The 22,646-nt window shown below is 45.9% G+C and overlaps 1 protein-coding gene across 2 annotated transcripts in view; it reads left to right on the forward strand.

Annotated features, from left to right (window-relative positions):
• cep112 (centrosomal protein 112) overlaps window positions 1-22,646 on the forward strand; it is a 110,350-nt gene that overhangs the window by 2,373 nt on the left and 85,331 nt on the right. For both annotated transcript variants that reach the window (XM_042085646.1, XM_042085647.1), the window contains exons 5-9: window positions 5,529-5,613; window positions 7,091-7,168; window positions 10,649-10,696; window positions 18,708-18,797; window positions 22,533-22,632. In XM_042085646.1, the coding sequence (XP_041941580.1) occupies window positions 5,529-5,613; window positions 7,091-7,168; window positions 10,649-10,696; window positions 18,708-18,797; window positions 22,533-22,632 (401 nt within the window). The remainder of the gene's footprint in view (window positions 1-5,528; window positions 5,614-7,090; window positions 7,169-10,648; window positions 10,697-18,707; window positions 18,798-22,532; window positions 22,633-22,646) is intronic.

Here is a 22,646-nt window from a genome sequence, read left to right on the forward strand (position 1 = left end):
TAAGACAGTCCGAATTTATTATAACCAGAAACTAGGGGTGTAAAGCTACACATATTCGTATCGAACCATTAGGTTCGAGACAGATGTGTACCGATGCAGTCTTAAACTAGCCTGAATATTCCAGACCCAAATCCGAAAGATTAAGGGTCTGGCCACAAATAATGTAATGGCCCAACTCGAGCGGCAGCACCAAGCATGCATTTGAATTTCCAATTGCACGCAATTGGATAACACTATACGATCAATGTTTACTGACTGATTCCGGACTTCGACACAATTGGATGACACTACGACTGTCATCTGTTTAGCTCGCCTCTGGCCTGCCTATATCAGATACATAGATATGATTGGTTCCCCACAATACAAGGGGCAAAAGTAATGTGCATCATTATTCATTGCCAGAGTGACATTGTAGTTGCATTATTGTGCAGTTGGAGTAACATTGCAATATTTTCTGAGGCAAGATATTGTTCAACAAAAAATAGCTAACCTGATCAGTTATCCAGTTGCACTCACTCCCATCGCTCCCTCTGTGTGGACCCATGACTGTGCGGCCATGCACAGCTCCAACATGGTTATCAGGTTGGTGGCAATTTGTCACAATGGTGCCAAGAAAACAACCTCACTCTTAATCCAACCGAAAAGCATTCGAGAGAGTTGTGCGGACAAAAAGCTTCCCTCCTTCTAGGACTTGTACAACACACGATGCATCAGTAAAGCCCACAGAATAGTGAAAGACCCCAGTCACCCTAGCCACAGTGTGTTTCAGCTGCTGCCATCTGGCAAAAGGTGTCTCAGTCTCAAGACCTGGGGCTGGTTTAAAAAAAATAGACTTTGATTATGGCTTAGATTAGATGTATATAGATAGTCAGACTTCATACAGACATCTAAATTAAACCATTGCACAAATCAGTTTAGCGCTTGACACTTATCTTAAGTAGGACTATGGTGCAGTGAATTCTGGGTAAAGTAAGACTCTTGAAAACATGGCGGCTGAGTGACCACTCTGGTAACCACATCTAACCAACTCTTAATTTACCCAAGCAGAACCTGCTTGTCTTTAGGTCAAACTAGATGAAGGCACCATTAGCTGTTTCCATCCAACATTTAAATTTGGGTTTGAATAAGATATCCTGACTGGAAACGCTTGAAATTCACATAAATCTTCAAATGTAAATACAAATGTAATATACTTGAGGCGGGTGGATTAATTTATTATTAATATGTGGTGTAATGTGACTGAGGTTGGCAGAAAGGACATATTAATTAGCATAAACCTGCATTGATGCAATTTTATTATGTTTCTGTTACCGTTGCCCTGGCAACTTTATGTTTTGATCCCACCGCTGTTGACAACTCCTACCTTGATTAAGAGAATGTCCATTTCTAATTTGCATACTAGAGCAGATGGAAATACAGGCTAATGAGCATTTTCTTTAGCTGAATGTTCATTAGTTAATTGCAAACCCAACTATTGTCACAGGGGTTAATGAAGTGTGTGGCCTCTCACCACGTAGGTATTTGTTGTATTGCTGTCTTAACAATGGAGTCATTCAAAGGAAATATTGAAAATATTTGGCATTGCCTCTCTTGAATTTCCTACACCCTTTACACATAAACCATGCACATAATTGTTTGTAAGCTGTTCATGTATATTAGCACAGTCAAACCAATGTTTCACAAGAGCCTTACATAGCAGTGCATTGTTTGGATGTTTTGGTTCACGACTATAGCGCAGTGTTGTGTTTGGGATTTTATGATGTTCTTACTTTAGGGCACGCACGTCTCACCCAGTCCCCACATAGAGCAAAAAAAGACGCGTTGAACTGGTTTGCCTCTTGCAAGTGGTGAACTGAGTGGTGAAGTGGTGAGCTTGTTTGCTTAGGGGATTTGCAATAACATCATTGGCGTAGCATTTTTTTCTCCTTATTTTATGATCCTGAAACAGAGTCTGATTAAATTCAATCACGGTGTGTAATCTCTTCCCTGACTGATCATCTCTGTGATAATCTGTCAGAAGTGTTCAACAATGCTCCAAGCACCATAATTAATTCTCACTCTAGTCACTGAGCAGAATGAAGTGAGATTTAATTTATCTATGATGAAATCACCTGTAGCTTTTTTTTATTCAGGTCTGTGAATTCAGTTCCATCTCCTGGCCACTAGATGGTGTCTGTGGACCCTACGTATTCCACACAAGTTCATGGAGTTCCCAAGTGTATCTTTCCAGGGTTCTTATAGGAATTGAGTCATTATTTCATTCTATACAAGATTTTTGCATTGATTTATTCATTTGAAATGGATTTGAACTATAGCTCACAATTGCATAACAATGCATAAGAATGCAAGTGCTGATGCTAACTGTGCACAGTTGTGTTGTTGATGGCATGAAGTATATGCAATGTCATGAAAAGCCTATAATATAATAATAAATCACTACCAATGGGTGGAGAACACCCAAGAAGGAAATGTCTGAGGCAGCATTAAACTGGGTCTGTTTATACATAGCAGGATACTTGCTTTGGTTTTGTCTCCTTTTGGGCTCTGCACCTTCTGTTTGAAGCCATGCAGATGTGTTGCAGTTGGTAGCTGTACCCTTGAACAGAGGGTAAGTTAGAGATGACTTGTAGTATTTTTATTGGTATGTAAGACACCTCCTTATCTTGGTAAGTCAGAAGCCCCCCTCTCCCCCTTTATCTCTCTTTTAGTCCAGGTAAAACACCTTCCTACTGTAAATGTGTATTTTCGTGTGTGCATATGTTGAGCTTTGTATTCAGCATACTGTCCAGTAGATTAACGTCACTGTATCTGATTCACACATTTTTATATCGTACATGACACCATATGCACCAGCACAATACTTAGGCCGCCACAAATTTTAAATCACACTTTCAATTGCTTTTCCTTAACAGCGTCAAATTATGAGAGCATCTTTTAAACCTCAAATATGTTTCCTCATTTTGCTCTTGGAGACGGGCAATCCCTGTTCACTCGTAGGCTGGCCCTCCTTTTAATAACGTTCCTTTGACGGAGATAAAAGCATTCCTCGCAACCCACTCAGTTTCAGTGCTCTGGGCCAACAATCACAGAATGCTCTGGGCAGCCTCGGTGCAGCGAGTCGGACTGAGCGCGCTCACTGTGCGCCTCGGCTCGCCTGCCGTTGTGTGAAACACTGGGGAGTGTCTCTCTGTGTGCCACAGAGTGGACCACCAAGATGGTATTTGATACTCGGCAGAGCCAACTGAATGGAATTTGTGGAATTGCAAGCCTATGCTGAAAGTGCACCAGAACAATCCATTCTGTGCTTTTCTTGTGTCTATGAATATGAAGTAGTCTCAAATGTTTCTTGCAAATGATCAAACAGTGAGAAGTAATTTGAAAGAAAAGAAAAATATGTTGTAAACAGGGATTTGTTTTTATTTCACTTACACATACAGGGTTTTGAGAGTTCTAGATATGACCACCAGATGGAGTGCTTCTCATAGTTTGCATGTGTGTGTTTTTAGGCATTTGTGTGTTTGGTAGAGCAGACTGTTCTCTTCTGGAATGTGGTCTGTCTCTTCATCAACCCTTTATTCCTGTCCAAAAAGTGTATACAGTGATCCAATGATTAACATGGGTGTGTGGCTATGTGTGCATGAGAGAAAGAGAGAGAGAAACATGTACATGTGCTCGCTATGCTCAGGTTGAAAACAGGCTACGTGCACACTTCCAGGTACTCATTTGCCGCTGATGGACTAGCCCTAATTGTGTATGGCTGTTGAGACAGGCTTGTTGTTAGCTTTGGCCGCGGAGAGAGGCAGAGAGAACAGCTTGTGTGGATCACGCAGTCGGGCTATTGATCAAGGGTGATGTGTTTACAGTGTGTTCCTAAGTATTTAAGTAAGACAACAAAACTCCTCATCACCATTCCTCTTTTCTCCATTAAAGAACATGTCAGTATTAATATGGGCCATGTGGCAGTGGTTATGTCCCTTTTGCCTCTCAAAGGGATGTATCACAAAATTGCTCCTTATTATTTATGGTATGTGCCATATGAACTGAACACTGTACTTCTCCACATAGACGACTCTGAGACCGCTCTCTGCTCTTCTGCTGCCCTTTGCCTGTCTGTAATTGGGTTCTGTTGTGATGAGGGACTTAACTTAATGCAGCACATACTAGTATTAATGATTTATTATGATGTTAAATAGCAAATTGCTATTTATTGCAATGTTGTCTCCGTAAAGATATACACATGTGTGTATGTCCATCAACATGCTCAGTGAACATCTGAGATGTAAAATTACATTTTTTCTGTGTCATTGCACTGTTCATAAAGACTAGAGGAAGGATGAAATCCAGATAATCCTTGCCTTATGGTTAAAGTCTTAAGGAGCAGCTATGGGAATTTGACTGTGCAAAGAGCTCAGGTGCCGGCATGGGAATTTGGCACAGCACAGTGTTTTGGGTGCAGGTGTGAGATTTGGGCTGTTAGCACTGTTAGCAGTCTTCCTGAAACAAGGTAGCTCCGAACATGATCTACTGAACGTGTGCTGCAGCCAAATGACCAAGGCCTGTGCCTGTTTTGTTCAAGCAGTGGGGAGGCTTTCATTTCAAGGTTGGTGAGAGCTTTGAAGTGTCTGCAAAAGCAGCAGCCCTGTGTTTATTAGCTAGCCTGGAGTGCTCTCTACTGCCTCACTACCTCTCTGTGTGCCCTGAATATTATCACCACCACCAACAACAAAAAGTATATATCTCTCCTCTTCCTCACCTTTTTCCAAGGGGTCTCCTTGATAGCTGTTCTTCCATGTTAAATTCACTCAACAACACTCTGAGACGCTGCTAATAGGTGTAAGGTAAAGGGGGGCTGTAGCTGCCTCTGTTGCTGTTGCCTGCTGCAAGGCTGGTGATGAGCGGCTGTGTTATGTGGAGCCATATTATTCTCGACACTGTCCTGAGGTGGTCTCCCCTCACTCCGCTCCTGACGTCACATCTCCCGGCGCACACGCCCCCCCCCCCCCCCACCCCCCCTCTCTTGCCGAGGATTATTTTAATTAGGCCAAATTAGCGTTAAGCATACGTAATTAGCTCAAGAACACATTCCCTAGTTAGTCGCTGAAAACAAATTAGCCATGCCTGTCGGAAAAAAAAAGCCGCCACGGTGATGTCAAAAGAGTATTAGTGTCAAGTTATCATCGGTGGTCGCACTGTGGCTGTCAAACGTGGGATTAACTTGTATTTCAAAGTGCTGGGGACAGGAGTGGATGGGAGACAGGAGAGGAGGGGGGGGGGGGGGGGGGCTGCAAAAGAAGTTGTGTCTCTTAATTATTGGGACTGAACGCAGTGTGTGAACTTGGCTTGGTGTGTGTGTGTGGTGTGTGCATATGTGTGTGTCAGAGACCGTAACAGTTAGCTGAGAAGTGTCAAACAACATCAAAGCTCAAGTTGAGAAAGGCACAAAGGCTTAATAAGTCCACCATTGTATGGGGGCCACCTGAAAGGGGATTCCTGACATTTGTGACGGATCGGTCTTTCCCTTTCGACAGGAGGACGCTGGGATACGACAAGTCTCCTTCCAGGCCATTGGCCTCCAGCCCTCTGAAGCTCACCAGCCGAGACAACAGCAACACGGTGAGAACAGAGAGCCCGGTCCTTGAAGCATTGGCCATCTCCGCATCACAACTCTTTGCCATGTCAATATACAGAATACTCACAGAAAGAAACATAGCTATGTAGGACTTTTGGAGTTTGGAGTCACTTAGAAATGTCCTTGTTTTCATCATTAATGTTGTAAATGACTTTCTGATCTTTAATGCACAATAATCTACATTGCCCATTATTAGCAACCATTTATCCAATGTTCCAAAGGCACATTCTGTTTACTAATCTGATATCATTTTAAAAGGCTAACAGAGAAAACATTGGAGAACCCTTTTGAAATTATGTAGGCACATAATGTAATCTGAAAACCCTGATTCAAAAACAATGCAACTGATCTCAGCTGGTATTCTGTCTATAATGGAGTGGAATGGAGATTTCTAAGTGACCCCAAACTTTTGAACGGCAGTGTATGTCTGTGTATCGCCTTGCTATACTTTGTACCCAAACCCAAAGATTCTGGAGTCCTACAGTCCACTCTAAAATCTTTGGTCCTGCTCGTTAAATGTGAGCTACCTTTTATGGTACGTAAACATATTTATCTCATTCGCTGATTGAGGTTAGGGAGGAGTATTAATCTCCACAGTAGGGAGAGGAGGGGCAGCTCACATCCTATCCCATTCCCTGTTTCCTCTCCTTGGCCAGCGCTGTCAAGATGTTTCTGGTTATATGGTTGCTCAAGATGTTTATGGTCTGAGAGACATTTATTGTACTCTGTGTGCTTTACCAAACTGTGAAGCCAAGAGATAAACCCCATCAGAAGCGACGTAGGAAGCGCTCTTGTGATCTCGCTCCGTCTGAAGGGGCTCGGAGGGCCCTGCAACAAAAGACAGCAGGGCAGGGAGAAAAACAACAGAGAGCCGAGCATGTGACACACACTGTGGAATTCACCGCATGAAAGCAGGGCAGGCGGAAATGGTGTGGAACAGCCAAACATCTGGCACCCAGCACGTGGAGGCCGAGGGGCCTCGAGCTGGAGAGAGAGAGAGAGAGAGAGAGTGCGTGCGTGCGTGCGTGCGTGCGTGCGTACGTGTGTAGGTGTGTGCGTGCCTCTGTGTCTGGGTGTGTGAGTGTGCTTATGTCTGTAGATGCATGTGCATGACATGTATGCCTCTATGTAATCTTGTGTATGTGCCAGTGAAGGGGTAAGCGCCGCGTGTCCATGGCGTCAGCATGCAGCCGGCAGCTCTGCACACTTGCTGCAGATGAAAACTGAGAGAGGAACCAGATTTGGAAATGCATAAAATACTCATTTACATAGAAATAAACGCCATAAATACATCTTAAAGTAGAATATCCATCTACTAAAATATTTGGCCTATAATGTCATTTTTTTGTCTGCAGAATTATAGAAGCATTGACAGTTTGACCAGAATGAGAGTCCTACAGTTATGACTGGTAGCTTCTGTCTGCTAGCCTCTGACCATGAGATGGTTTTTTGACCCTGCAGGTGAACGGGCTGGGCAGAGCGGCTCTGTCCGCTGATGACAGCGACCTGGAGGCCCGTCTGAACAGCTGGAACCTCGGGGTAATGTTCCCTCGTCCTGTCTTATCTGCATGTGCCAACCTACTGTAGGGCAAACAGCTGAGGCTGGCGATGCCTTATCCACCTGGGCCAATCTCTGTTGTGATGCCATGAAGAGAGGGCCGGTGCCAAATCTGATCTGTGTTCTACAAGAGTATTGCTAAACCGTGTGACTCACTTGACAGTGCTATGGCTGGTGAACTCTTGAATTTGAGTCCCATACTGCAGATGAATGTGAGATATTACACTTACTGGGCTGAGACCATGGCTGAGACTGGAGGAAGAGTGTTGACTGCCAGACCCAAAGTGCGTGCTGTCTGTGGACTGTGGTAGTCTCACAGGACTAGAGGACTGGATCCCTGTAGTGTGAGTGAGAGAGGGTTATCAAAACACCACGGACACCATCTTTCTAAAGGCTGATCCCTAGTTGAGCCTTTCCTGGAAAACCTAGAAGACCTTGTGCCATATTGTGCCATATTGTGCTCTCTTTTTCTTTTTTTTCTCTTTTTCTCTTTCCTCTCCTCCGTCCCTCTTTCTCTCTCTTTCTCCCTCCATCTTCTCTCCCTCTCCCTCCCCTGTACTAATCAGCCGCTCCATCAGCAGGAGGACGTGAGGCTCTGCACCTCTCCTCGCTCTGCGTCGTCTCTCTGATAAGAGTGCGCTGGGCCATCCTGGCACTGCCCCCACATCACATCATGTTTGTGTTAGCCCCCCCCCCGTGGCGGCCCGGCGCTGGGAGATGGACAGGCAGGTCGCGGTGAGAGAGCTTCTGGATGACAGTGCTCTCACCCCCCAGGCTCATATTTCATATGGAAGCCGTTCCGCTGGGGACGCGCGTGCTCCTCTGGGTCAAAGTGCACCGCCGTGGCAACCCTTCCCCTTTTCTGCTCCTCTTTACTTTCGTGGGCTCTGGTTTCACAGGACCAGGACAAATGGAAACAATATGATGGATGTTACGTCCATTCTCTCTCTCTCTCTCTCTCTCTCTCTCTCTCTCTCTCTCTCTCTCTCTCTCTCTCTTGCTATTGCTCTCGATTCAATTCAATTCAATTCAATAGAGCTTTATTGACATGACAGAAATGACCTAACATCATGCATCATACAGCACTGCAACCGCCTGTGTGTGTGTGTATGGGAGAGTGCATGCAAGCATGTGTGTGGGTATGTGTGTGTGCATGACTGTGTATGTGTTTGACTACAGTATATACATTATTCTCCATATCTCTCTCTCTCTCTCTCTTTCTCTCTCTCTCTCTCTCTCTCTTGCTCTCTCTCTCTGTTTCTCTTTTTCTTTCTCTTTCTTTCCCAGTCTATCAACCCCCCCATTGTTTTTCTAGCCATGAACTGTATTTTTTTAGTGACATTTTTGCTTTGTCTCAGCAAAAGAGTCAATCACTGCCTGCATAGCCTAGTAACATTGGTATCTCATATCACGATGGATTCTACTGGCTATGGAGTGACCATATAACTCTGATCTTTGTGACATTGATCGTGAAACTGTTTGGCCAAAGGTGATTGGTTATGAAAATAGCAATAGGGTTGTAAGATAAAAGGCTGCACTGCACTCCCTGAAGTTTCAGTAAACAGCCATACCAAGCCCTTAATGTCTTGGTCCAATCTGGCCTGAACCTCTATGCCAAAATCTCTTTGGGTCAGTGTTAACAGTGGAAATAGATATAGTTCACAGTCAAATCTGATGTGATGGGAGCCGGTTTTAAGCAGTTCACACTGACACCACTCTCCTCCAACTCTACTGATTTTTCAACTCTGCTGATTTGACACAACCACCACTGATTGGCAAAGGCTCCAGATTCTTTTCAACCGAGGCCTTCCAAACTGTATTCCAGTGAAAAGTGAGATGAGAAGTTGTCTGTTAATATTAATGTCTCTGCCTGTTGGTGCTGTGCCTCTTTTCTGAAGGATTAATCCTGCCAGTAGACTCCTCAGAGGCTTCTCTTGCTTGGTCTCTTAACACAGACCTTTGATATTTTCCCTATCCTTCCTGTATATATTTGTAAGTCAGCCAGCACTTGTGCAAAGTCAAAGATTGAGACATGGTCTATGTAAATGAGACTCTTCACTGGTCACCATGCCAAGACACAACATAATGTCCAACTGTACATCGAAGGTCTTCAGGATGTTTTCCCAGTTTGTTTGCTATCCATTGTTTGCACTGTGATTCATATTGTGTTCTAGCATCTATATAAATTAACCCCCCCCCCCCCACACACACACACACACAAAAACACAGACCGATACATGTTTTGTGATGCTCTCGGCGTGCTCGTTGATTCACCCATGACACGGTGAATGATATGGCTGAAGTGGAGCCTGGCAGACTGTTTCAGTCTCTTGCTTTTGCCAGGAGACCCAACTCACAGGGTGGCACAGCGGAGGAGAAAGCTGACCCTTTCCTTCTCGCCACAAGTGGCACTATGGCCACTGTGGCTAAGGGCCTGGCTGTGTTTATGTCTGCGAATGTGCCCCCTGTGTCAGAATGCCAGTTTCAGCATGCCCGACCACCGTCCACCACCAGCACCAGACCACAACACATCCAGCACCCACATGTTGTGTGAAATTTGCCTGCGGAGGGCTTCCATGGGCCAGGAAGCAGCTGCTGGGACTCTCTCGCAGAGTGCCCTGAAGATGGAGGTCATAGGGGACAATAGGGGGGATTCATCTCAAATCAAGGGTGGCTTTTTAACCGGGTAGCCAAGAGCATTTCAACTTAAAGAAGTGGCATTGTACCAGTTAAATGGATGGTGGAATGACTGCTTATTTTGTATAAATACAGTAAAAATTAAGGCATTATCAGGCCTTTATTACTAATCCATGTCTTTAGTTAAACGATTTTCCACATACAGTATGTCTGTTAAGCGTGACCATAGAGTCCACCAAATTAGAAGACCGTTTCCACACCTCTTCTTTCAAGTCCTTTTTTAACCCCAATGTAATCAAAGAGGAAAGACCTCTGGCCGTTTGAAGTCAGCCACTGTGTACATTTACCCTACCCAGCCGACAAACGCACTGGATTGCTTACAGATTATGGGTTTTGTTGACAAAAAGCAAACTCAGGAAAAAAGAGAGGAGAGAGAGAGAGAGAGAAACAGAAAGAAAGAGAAGCAAGCAAGGGCTTGGGAGAAGTGGAGGAGGAAGAAAGAGAAGCGAGCGGAAATGGTTTGGCTGCACACACAATGCCTTGAAGTGGCCTGAGGTAGTCTTCCTCTCTGTAAACAAGTCCAGGAGTTTAGGAACAGAGTGCCCGTTTTTAAGCTGCGAGCGTTTGATGTTCCCCTTACATTGTTTATGACAAATAGACTGGAGGTTGGCAGGGGAGGTGGGGTGTTGACGTTGACGGGGGTGGGAGGGATGGAGGGGTTGGGGGCTTGTGCCAAGTGAGGAGTAGGAGGAGGAGGAGGAGTGGAGGAAGCAGCTTGTTTTGCGTTGTTTTATTCATCCTTTTTTTTTTTTTTTTTTTAACAGATTGAAAACCCCAGGTACTTGCGTGAGAAACCCATCCCCCTGTCTCCGGTAAGTGCCAAGGTTTTCCCATATGCCCCTTATGAACTGAGGAGGATGATGAAGAGAAGAGAGGAGGTGGAGAAGAAAGTTCTCTCTCTCTCTCTCTCTCTCTCTCCTTTATGGATTATCTTTATGTTTTTAACTCTTTGGCTAACATCCATTCAGCAATTAATCAAGTAACAATCATGAACAAACATTACACTTTATTACACTTTTATAACCAGCTTAAATAATGTCTATTTTCAATCATTTAGTCACTTCCAAAGGATTCTGCACTAACTCACTGCTTTCATTACTGCCAATTCGAGATCCCTCTGAAGTGTTCTATCTTTTCCTGAGCGTTGTAAACACATAGATGAGAAAAGCGCTCTGTTCTGACGAGTTCAAAGGTCCCCATCACAGCATCGCTCTCTATTTTTCCCTCTTTTAGATATTTATTTTTGGGCTTTGGAAAAAAAATCACACCAATCCCAAAGGGTACTTCTGGAGGGAAGAGAGAGAGAGAGAGAGAGAGAGAGAGAAAGAGGGAAAGAAAAGTCATTGCAATGACAGCTTTTCCGTATGTGGGCTTAAGCTGAAAATCCCATTCATGGGATTCATGGCTCCCTTTGATGTCATCCCCCCCCCCCCCCCTTCGCTCCTCTTGTACTGTTAAATATAAAACTGAGTCTGACCCGCCTTTAATAACCATCGCCCTCTCGCTTCCCCTTTGGGAGCCACTTAGAGCCACTCTGAAAGAGTGCCACGGCTCTTTGACCCACAGGCTCGCTATGGTTTGCTGTGCCTTATAAACTCAATATTTTTGTTATGTCAAGAGTTGAGCAAGGATGTTGGTATTGCTTCAGAGAAAGTTAGCAATGTCATACAAGGTACCGTCTTGCCTCAAAGCATTTAGCTGACTCAGCCAGCTCCTGCAGACTCATAGTCATGACAATAACTGTAGACTCAATAGCTTCCAGTAGAAGCAAATGGAATCCATACATTTCCACAGAATTATTTTTTGGAATCTGATCCCTTATCATACCTGTTCATTCGCACTCGTCGCTCGACTTATCGTGACTAAATTCAAGATGGTGGCGAACGGTAAATTTCCTGAAGGTACTGTCTGTATAAATCGTCTTGTAAATAAACTACCAGTGCTTTTTCAAACTTCTCAATGTCTCGTTTTAAATGTCAGGGCCCTCGGAAGTCTACCAATGAAGTGTTAGCGTTAGAGCTACTTTGAGCCTCATAAATGGTGTAAAACAGTGATTTATTTGCATGGCTAGCTCGATGCCCGAGTCACCCCCATTGAAAACCTGTTGGTAGCATCGGCTAACTAGCGCCAGATTTCGAGTGCAGGGAACAAGCCGAGATGAGCTATGAGACAAAAGTTCACACTCGGTATCATGTTTCAACACACTTTAGGTCAATATCACACCAAACCTCTCCTTTAAGAGTCTCTTAATAAAGGCTGAATAGTAATAGTAATTGTATGAAGTGTGCTATGCACTCAGCCTTTTGTGCATTGGCTCTATGCTTGTGACCGACAACAGCCTGGAGGGACACCACAGCCTCGTCCTCACCCTAGTCTTGTCCTTGTCACCTCACCAGAGGCGAAAGTGAGTGATGGACAAGAGGCCATTTTGAAGGGGGCTTACTCCTTTGAGCGGTTCTTCAGGCGCAGGGCTCCAGTGAGCTCTGGACAGGAGAGTGAGTGATTGCATGTAAGCCCCACGTCCACATCCATTTATGCTCTAAAATCAGCCAGAGGAGTCCCACCCCGCCACCCACACGCCCCCATCTCCAGCCTCTCCCCCCACTCCCCACTCCCCACTCCCAGGCCGCCGAGGAGACGGAGTGAAAAGTTGCTCTGAAGTAGCACTGCTTTCATGAGGGGAAATGGTGCGTGACTTGGCTCCTTTAACTGCTCATGAGGGTTGTGGGGGGTGGGAGGGGGGGGGGGGGAGTAGAGGACGGGCCTGGAGTCACGGTTTACTCCACTCTCTACCGTTTCCTCTCGACCATCGAAAGACAGATTTATTTTGCTTCAGCGTGACTGTCGTACATTTTATTCTTTCTCTTTGCCCAGTGTCTTTGCCAAGACTATCGAGAATGCCAGCTTTCTCTCACAGTTTGTCTCTCTTTTGCTCTGGTCACTTTTTTCGACTGTTGAAGTTGTGTGTACTTAAGGCCCACCATAAACTGTCATTATGTTTACTGATGGATGGGAAAGGAGGGTGTACCATGATCCTGGTTGATTCAGTTTCATATGAATCATATTTGTTTCATTGATGTGCATCAGATGTGATGATACCCCTAAAAAGCAAAAAGCAGTAATAATGTATTCACACAATAATGCATCACAAATAGAAATATTGCAGTATATCACTGTATTCTTATTTTATTTTTTCATCTCACTCCTAATTTGATATTGGTTCTGTACTTCCTGAAGCATTGCCATAAGGAGTACAATTATATGGTAGTTACCAATATCAGATTTGCAATTACAACACCTACAGTACAATAATTATTAACAAATTTATAATGATGGAACATTTTCTCAAAAATACCACCTTTATGCAAATGCCTCATGCAGTTTTCCAGACTGTTTATGCTGTCATAATGACATCATGTGGTCATACATTGTCCTAGGCCTAGGTAACGGTCTTCACACTCCCCACATGTTAGGGCTGGACGCTTTGCTTCCGGGGTGTGGAAACATTATGGGCAGAATGGTTTACGTCAGCTCAGGATTAGCTATACTGCAGAAGTAGTTTGGCAAGGCACGACACCGCCCAAGCAATCTAGCATCTGGACCAGCAGTTTGAGATCTATGCAAGGGATTTTATGGCCATGCTTGTTTCCTGGTGCTAGATCTGTGTATGTGTGTGTATGTGTGTGTGTGTGTGTGTGTGTGTGTGTGTGTGTGTGTGTGTGTGTGTGCGTGCGCGTACACCACCCAAATGATTCCACCTATTTGCATTGTATTATTCTTTGCACTCAAAAGCCTGAATGCTTCAGGGATGGATTGGGGTGGATCCAGCGCCTGCTCTGTGTAGAAATAGAAGGTTCTTTTTTTGAGAGAGAGGCCCTCCACTCTCTCATGTTTCCCCCAGACGTCCATCTTCAGAGCGCCAGCTCTCGCTGGAACCCGCTCAGATGTGAGATGCTTCTCAAACAGACTCCGGGCTGAGGGGAGAACCCAGTGGAGCCCCTGAGCTGAAAGCTGACAGGTGTGCCTGGGATCGGAGCATGACCTCACTTCCTCTCGCCCCAAAGCCTTAGGGGAAATGACGGCATAATCTGTCGATGTTAACCATATGAACCGTAATCCCTGGGAAGATTCATTAGCCGCAGACTCACGCACGTCGCCTCACGTTTCGGCCACATCTGAGCTACTGACTAAAGTGATAAGAATGCTGCTCGTCAATTCGCCGTGAAATGTGTTTTTCAGTTGTCATGGCCTAGGATTTCTGTAAGAGTTGTTGCGCCCCACTAATGCTTCCTAGAATGGGTGAATCACAATTGTGAACTTTTTACCCTGTGGTATTCAATCTCTTTCTTTCATTAAGCATCAGTGTAATGATAATGGGCCCCTTCAACAGAGAGCTAAAGAGTTTATTGAGGACGTTTGATTTTTAGATGGAATAATTGTTCCCTTGTCCGACTTACACTACTTTCTGGCTCAAATTTATCCATGGGTTAGAATGTGTTGACAAAACCGCAATACTGAAAGTCATTTCTTGTTCAGAGTCTGTTCAGAGTCAACAGTCTTGTACTTGCTGTTTGCATCATTCATGGGTAATAAAGTAGGCTTGACGTGTGTGTGTGTGTGTGTGTGTGTGTGTGTGTGTGTGTGTGTGTGTTTATGTGTGTGTGTGTGTATCTAAGCATTAAAGAGGACATTTTCCGTCCATGAGACGTCCTCTGGGTGCTGTTCGTGTCCAAGCGTTTGTGATCGTGGGTCTCTGTGAAGGTCCTCTGTGGGTGCTTGCGCTGGTCCCCGAGCCGCGCTGTGGACGGATGGCGTGCTGGAGCATAACGACGCCGCGCTGGGCCTCACAGACGCGGTGCTCCCTCAGGACGAATTCTTCCCCTTTAGCCTCCAGCTCGGCTTAGCGCAGCTCAGCCAGCTCTGCCTAATTGTTGGACTGCACTAAAAGCAGAACAGAGTGGCTTTTGAAGGGATTGGGCAAACACGGACTTCTGAGACCTTTTCCTCTCTAATGGGGCGTTCTCTTTGAATTGCCAGCGGGTTTTGTGTGTGTGGGTGTGTATGTAAGTGCTCTTTTTTTGTAAAGCAACAAGGACTAGCAATGCTCTGTTTGGGGGTTCTGTTCTTGGGAGCCGATTCTCGTAAACATTTAGACACGACACATTAAAATACATTGAGTTATTTTAAAGCAATACACGGACCAACATCCCGAAAACTGAAACCCACTGAAAAATCTGGATAATGACTCAGTCTCCAGTCAGCTTGGACTTTCATAATAGATGCACCCACATGTGCCTATTTATATGTCTTCTTATTTAAGCGAAGAGCTATAAGTATGTACAGGAAAAATTCAGAAATGATAACGCTGCAAACGGCGCACAGCTGCAATACGGCATTTCTGGCAGAGCTTGCCCACCGCTAATGCAGTCTCCCCACTCTCTTGTCCGCATCACCCACTTCACCCGATCCCTCTACCTCCGCTTCCCATCTCACAGCACCTCTCGTCCCCTCTAGAAAACGTTGATGGAGTTCTCTTGCTTTCTTATAGAAATATCTGTGCATTATTTCAGACATTATGGCAGAAGCGAGTGTCACACCTAAGGAAGCTATAAGCATTTGAATAACTTGAGTGACAAGGAGAACGCAGTGAGTCATTATGCATGCAACTCATCCATCACAGCCACTGAACATGAAAGTTGAACGGGCCTGTAAGTAGTTGGACATTAAATCCCGCAAGTCACGTGCGCGTCTCTGAGAAAGGCACCTTGTTGTCAGACACCTGAAACACCAGTACTGTGTCACTAATCCGTTGCCCCTCAGAGTTTTCTCCCAGGAGAAAAAAAAAGCTAAACAGCAAAAACAACAAAAAAAACGCAAGACTTTCAGTTGAACCAGGCTTCACGACCCGATGATTGAGCTTTTCTCTCCACTTCCTTCCATGCCTTTGGAAAGGAGCAACAAAAAAGTTTCAAATCCGAATTTTTGAAAAAGTTTTCTCTCCCCCTGTATATTTACTTTGCTCCTTGAAGAGCGGCTCAGAAGGAGAGTGACACGGGTGTTTTTACATCTGCATCTGTCTGTCTGACTGACTTCACAGCTTCAGTCGAGCACGGCCCCTTCTGCTGCTCTCCTGTGGTCTCTGAGATTGCACAAGAAATAGTGGCAAAAGAAGAAAGAGCTGTGTGTGTGTGTCTGTGTGTGAGAGAGAGAGAGACTGTGTGTGTGTTAGAATAAGGATAGAGCTGATAAAGGCAGCCTTGCACCAGCCCCTGTCAGAGTCAGATAACTGCAAGGAAGTAGCTGTTCTTTAAAGGCTCTCAGACAGCTTGCAGGAGTTTTAAGTGTGTGGTGACGCTCCCAGCCTGATGGAGATGGTACTGTAAGGAAGGTTATTAGACAAGGGCTACATGGTGCTGTGAACATCATTTTTCTGAGAAATGGAAGCTTTTTATCTCACTGAGGCTCCGTGTAGAACACGTTACATTAAGCACCTTACGTTCCACGTTTCCTCAGCACGTGGAAGCTTTTTGTGTTTAGCACCAGTATCCGTGTTGCATGCTTTTTTTCAGCACTCGAACGCATATTTTTACCATTTTTTTTATCTAAATACACTAGTTTGGGTGGTGAAAAAAAATGAAATCTAAACATCCAAATCTAAATATCTTACATATTAACATAATCTTGCGTATTAACATAATAACGCAAGCTAACACACAAAAAATGTACACACAACCACACACTTTCACAGCAGCAATAGCTCTGCTGTGGCAGGTAAAGAGCAACACCTCAATCCTTTTTCAACACCTCAATTTTTTTTTAATGGAGTGCTTTTCCATGGTGATGGGTTTGTTGCTCTCACCAAACAAACAGGCTCTCCTCCTCTCCTCTTCCTCCCCCTCGTCCTCTTAAGAGAGCTCTGCCGATCCTCTGAGTGGGCTCAGGCGAGCTGCAGGAGTCAGCGGCTCCCTAATCGACTGCCTCGAGCGCGTGACTCAGTGGACCTCACCCATTTCACACACACACGCAAGCACGCACGCACGCACACACACACACACACACACACACACACACACACACACACATGCACACACATGTACACACACACACACACACACACACACGTTAGTATTCACATGCAGCTTTGTAGAACCGCAGGTGACCGCTCAAGCAGCAGTCCAACTTCGGCCCCACACCCATGAGCAACAACCTCAATGTGCGGCCTATCCCCATCCTCTTCTAAATTTTGCCCCGTCATAACATCCTCTGTGGGCTAACCTGGGGTCACATCCTTCGGAGACGGAGTGACCTGGGCTGGACGCGGCTGTGTTGTGGCCAGTCTGCTGCTCTGACTCACATACCACTCAGAGGTGTGTCGCTGAGATGAAAAGATGTGCCCATGCTTTCAGGGAACTATTTGTGTGCGCGTGTGTGTGTGTGTTGCCCAGGGGATTTTTTCTTTCCCTCGATCACAGTGATGGTGAGCGATTCCGTTGCTCTCCCTGGGAGAGTGTCAGACGGCGCCCACGTAGGTGACGCTGGATGACGTTAAGCCGCAGTGATGGTTAAAAGAACAAGGTGGCACTTCTGGGATGAGCACAGACTCCTGTGTAGAGAAGACGAGTGACTGATAATGTGTGGACTTATGTCACACATATGTGGTGGCAGAGTCATAACGAACACACACCCATCACAAGGGGGCGGGTTAGGATATGATTGACAGCTACAGCAAGAGAGAGCTTGAAGAGGAGCAGAGATATTCAGTCATTAAACAAGCAGTGAAGCGCTAATGCTGGAAATATCTGTCTGGAACAGAAAACATCTCCGTGGAATGCGGTCTGGGGAATTTAACCGCTCCAAAAAAAGACATGCACTTTCAATATTGCCTCACAAATAGTGGTGTGTGTGTGTAGTGTTGCAAAAAATGTAATGACTGTTGCTCCACCATGCTTTGGTTACAGGTCACAAGTGTATTGAATCAAGAGAACATTTGTTTGGTTTGTGTGTGTGTTGATCAGGCTGAGACAGAGAGAATTGTGTTGAATCATTTGTTTTTCTTGGAACAGATGGGCTCGCTGCCTTCATCTCTCTCTCTAGGAGTGTTTTGCTCCAGCGGAATGTGTTAAGTGTGTGATCGCAGCCACTGAGCAGAAAACGCAAAGGTCACACACATGAGGGTTGAGCAGACACACACACACACACACACACACACACACACACACTGGACTGTCTGGTTAGTCAGAGGCCAGACAGAAATGCCCATTCCTTTTGGGGCTCACCTTGCAGATATCTGTGTCATGACTTTAAAAGATTATTGAACAAAATGTGTGCGTACACTGAACTGAACTTACACACATGCTGAACACTTTGTTAAGCAAAGGCTCATGTGGAAAGCCAGATCTATAGCCAATGTGATCTCAATTGTGTTGGTGGGTATGATTGTAAATCTGCCTTGCTCAACGCCTTTGATCTAAATTTACCATGCTATTGTAGGAACATGGGTACCTAGAGGCAAATGGCTACAGTCCGTGTTTTGTGTGGTAGCTGTATCTTCAATGCAATTAGAGCGTGCTATCACGCTGATTAAATGCAGTGCATCACATGTGTTTGTATGAAGTGTATTTCTGGGACTGTGTGTACCATGTTAAACTGATTGCGGCATTGTGCCAATATAAGGCAATGCTGGGCTGTGGCAGGAAGCAACAAATGGAGCCATGGCTTAGGGCTTTAGCCCAGCTAAATCTGGCTCACAAGCTGATTCTCTCTTCTGTCTCTCTCTCTGTGCCTCTGTCTCTCTGTCTCTGTCTGTCTCTCTCTCTGTCTCAGAGCAATGAGATGAGGGCCAAAGTCCTGGAGGCCAAGCACCAGGAGGAGAAGCTGCAGCTGCAACAGAAACATGACGAGCATGTCCAGAAGGTAGCCAGACCTCTCTCTCTCTCTCTCTCTCTCTCTCTCTCTCTCTCTCTCTCTCTCTCTCTCTCTCTCTCTCTCTCTCCTGCACTCCGTCTCTTTGATCTCTCTTGTGTGCACCAATTGGGTCCATCTGCACAATGAGAGGCGCAGTGACCCCCTCACCCATCCAAAGGTCCCGCTTCCCCGACGCGCGCACCCAACACCCCCATATCCCCCGCCTCCAAATCCTCCGAGCCCTCTGATTGGCTCCAACTCTGTGATGGGTGGCTTGGTGACACGCCCCTCCCCCCCGCCCCATCCCAATATTCCACCTGCAAACCCTCTAAAACATCTCCGGACCGTTTGAAGGTTTTGTCATTGCGCTGAAAGCCTCCCCTAATTGCGCGCAGATCGTTTCCAGCCCATGTCTGAGGTGATTAGCGTCATGTGTCGCCCAACTCCACTTTTAACTGCTTCAAAGGACAAGAAGAAAAAGCAAAAGGGAGTGTGTGTATGCGTGTGTGTGTGTGTGTGTGTGTGTGTTGGTGGTGGTGGGGGGGGGGGGGGGTTAACCATCCCTTGAAAAGGTGCTCAAAGAAAAGCTACATTTTAATTATCTGGCCCATGCATAATGGATGAAGAGGAGAAGCGGTCATTGTCTGTCAGGTAAAGAAGAGGATAATGATAGAACAGCATCTGAAATCCTCTGATACACACGACAGATCAGTGAAATGCGTTTTTTTTTTTTTTTTTAAATAAAGAGCTACCAGTGATTAGAGACGTCTTTGTGACTGGAGCCATCTGGAAGTCCCTCCTCTATTGTCTTACAGAGCAGGTTTGGAGTTTTGACTGCTGACACTCGAACCGGGGCTTTTTGGAGGCGCCGCCGGGATCGAGTGGCTTGGCCATTTGACTGGCCACCATACCAGGTGGCTGGGTCAGTATTCACATAGCCAAAGGCTGCTCAGTCTTGGTAACTGAATTGAGTTGTAGTTTAAGACCACATGTAAGACCACATTATAGAGCTTTCTCACTTTCTCATAGGGCATTAGAAATGACTAATAAAACACTCTAAATGCACACGTCAACACTGTGTGTGTTTTGTGTGTGTACCTATGTGTCTGTCCACGTTTTGCCATCCCCCCACTCACAACAGAATGAGCATGTGTCCACAGCCATGCCCACGGCAAGTGGTTTCATCTCCCGTCACCCTGTCCTTTGGGGGCTGGCCGAGGGGGCTCATCCTCCGAGTGCACTTCTGTCGGACAGACAAACAGGGAAATGGTCTGTCGATGGGCTCCGTGACTGGCAGGGCACTTTTTCTCCCCTCCCCAAGGAGAGTCTTCGGCAGCGCATTACAGAGACTTTGTTTTCAAGTACAGACTCTGTGCTCCATGGCAAATGGTCACTTCAACAACGCTGTGTGTCTCTCTCTATTTTGCTGCCGCTCACTCTCACTTCTTTCTTTTTCTCTCGTTTTTTTTCTGGTCTGTCTATCACTGCAGTCAGCAACAGCACCCCTTTGCTTTCATTGAGCTGTACAGTGCGGCTCCATTTTGAGCCATTATTTTGTCCCTTTTGAAGTCTCTTGGTTATCAGTGGTTTCTGAGAGAAGTGCTCATTCATCTGCTGGAGAACCATTGTGTGAGAGTGTAAACAGTGTGTGTGCCCATCGGGTGACCGCCACAGCAGATAGGTGTTGAGTACGGGCCTTTCTCTCTGCCCTTGTGGCGGTACATGGTGTCCTGTTTCTGGCTTTTTTTCTCGCCCCCCCCCCCCCCCCCCCCCCCCAGCACAGTTTGTTCTCAGCACACAGGGGTGGCACGGGCCCTGTGGGGACCCAAGTGTTTGTGTGTTGATGTGAGCCATGTGCTTTTTCCTCCACTTCAAAGCCATTTGGTGCAGGGATGTCAATATTTGCTCAGGTGTCTGTTCCGCCTGCCCTCCAGGAGGGGTCAAAAAAAAAAAAAAAAAAGGGCTGCGCTCGCTCTCTGGGCTCGGAGGACGAGGCACTTTGAAAACGGGGCCGTGTCCAGCACACGCCTGACCAAAGCATGCTCCCTGGTCTAATGGGAGGGACGGCAGCCCCTGCCTCTGTAAGAACCCCCCCCCCCCCCCACCCCCGACATGATACGCCGCGCAACCCAGTCATCCGTCTGGTCTTATTTGCACTCTCAGCCTGCCGTATGTTCTCAAAAACATTTAGCAAATGTTTGTTCATGTAGCTGCTGTCACCTGTGTTAGCTCACTGTTTGTGCGCGGTCCGTCTCCTGCTCCTGTCTGTCTTCTAAAGCCATGGAGCTCGTCTGCAGAGCGAGCATAACAAGGGTCAGAATCTTCCAACCCCGGCCTCTCTTCCCCATCACCCCTCCAACCCCCAAACATTCCTCATACCACATCAAAGTGGCAGCAGCTCGGCATCTGCAGAACAATAACAGAGGGCTCGCCCGCACCCGACACAATGGGAAGACTGTTAGAGAGAGAGAGAGAGAGAGAAAGAGAGAGAGAGAAGGAAAGATTGATAATGGGGTGTTCTCATGGGCGTGATCTGCAGGGAGCTTTAGAGACTTAGAGAGGATACCAACATAATTTATTAGTATAGAGTCAGATAGATTCATCAGAAAATAAATAGCTGTCAAACTGAAACTGCAGAATTGGATTCTAATATAGTTGGATTATGACTGTGTGGACGTGCGAGGTGTCCTATATACATCCATCCTCCTAATTATTCTAAATCATCACAGAATGTATTCTACAGGACAGACGATGGAAACTCTGAACAAGTCCTCTTTTGTCTCCCCCATCTCCCAGTTCTTCCTGAAAGAAAAGATACATACTTACTTTGACAGCTTTGCCAGTCTTAGGAGGCAAAAGGCAAAGGATTTGTCTGCACGAGTACGGCGGAGAGGGAGGGTAGGATTTAGAAAAGAGAGAGCACGCACAAGAGAGAGAGATGGAGAACGAGAGAGAGAGACAGATATCTCCCTCTGGTTATCCCCCTCTGGGGAATAATATAGCTATCGTTCCGGGTCTGGAGTATTATAGCGGCAGTTACAGATAACATACTTAGTGGCAAGCCGATGATGAGGGTTAAAGGGATCGTCCTCCCCTCCAAAGACGCAAGTGTCTGCCACAGAATGCTGGACATGCTTAGACTTTGGGTGTAGGGGCGAGATGGGGAGGGGGGTGTAGAGAGGTTTTTTTTCTCTCTCTCTCTCTCTCTCTCTCCCTCTCCCCCTCCGCCCTGTTGTAGTCATGGCTCTGCATAAGAATGTTTTCCACTCTCCATCAGAACTGTGGAGCATCTCTCAGACGACTGCTGCATGTGCTGCCCAGATGAAGCAGGAATTGAAAGCAGAGATAGGCGCTCATATCTGGGCCATATGACGTGGCATGGCATCATAAGGGTCCAACCTCTTTCTTTTCCCTTTGTTTTTTTGCCAACCACTTCAGAACATTAACCACTCTGACGTTCAGAGATGGTCTGTCCTGTCCAGTAAATGCCTTTGTCTTTCCCGCAAGTTAAGCCAAGATGGCTGTTACTCAGCATGGTACACAGCACTTTGGTCTGCCGCAGTGCTACACATGTCAGTTTGATCTGTCTGAGTGTGTCATATGGGACACTGTGTTGCATGACTGTGGGCTATAAAACCCCACAGGTTTCCGTGTCACAATGCTTTTGGACAGATTCAATCACCAAATTGCATGTTTTTGTATAAAATCACGTGTTGAAATGTGTGTGTGTGCTTTGTGGTTCAGATTCTGGAACGCAAGAACAGAGAGATGGAGGACCTGAAGAGTCTGTTCAAAAGCAAGCAGAAGGAATCGGAGGAGACGATCCGGACGCTGGATAAAAAAGGTGCGAGGGTGAGG

The sequence above is a fragment of the Alosa sapidissima genome, chromosome 3 (genome assembly GCF_018492685.1).
Source record: "Alosa sapidissima isolate fAloSap1 chromosome 3, fAloSap1.pri, whole genome shotgun sequence".
In the NCBI taxonomy this organism is placed as follows: Eukaryota; Metazoa; Chordata; class Actinopteri; order Clupeiformes; family Clupeidae; genus Alosa; species Alosa sapidissima.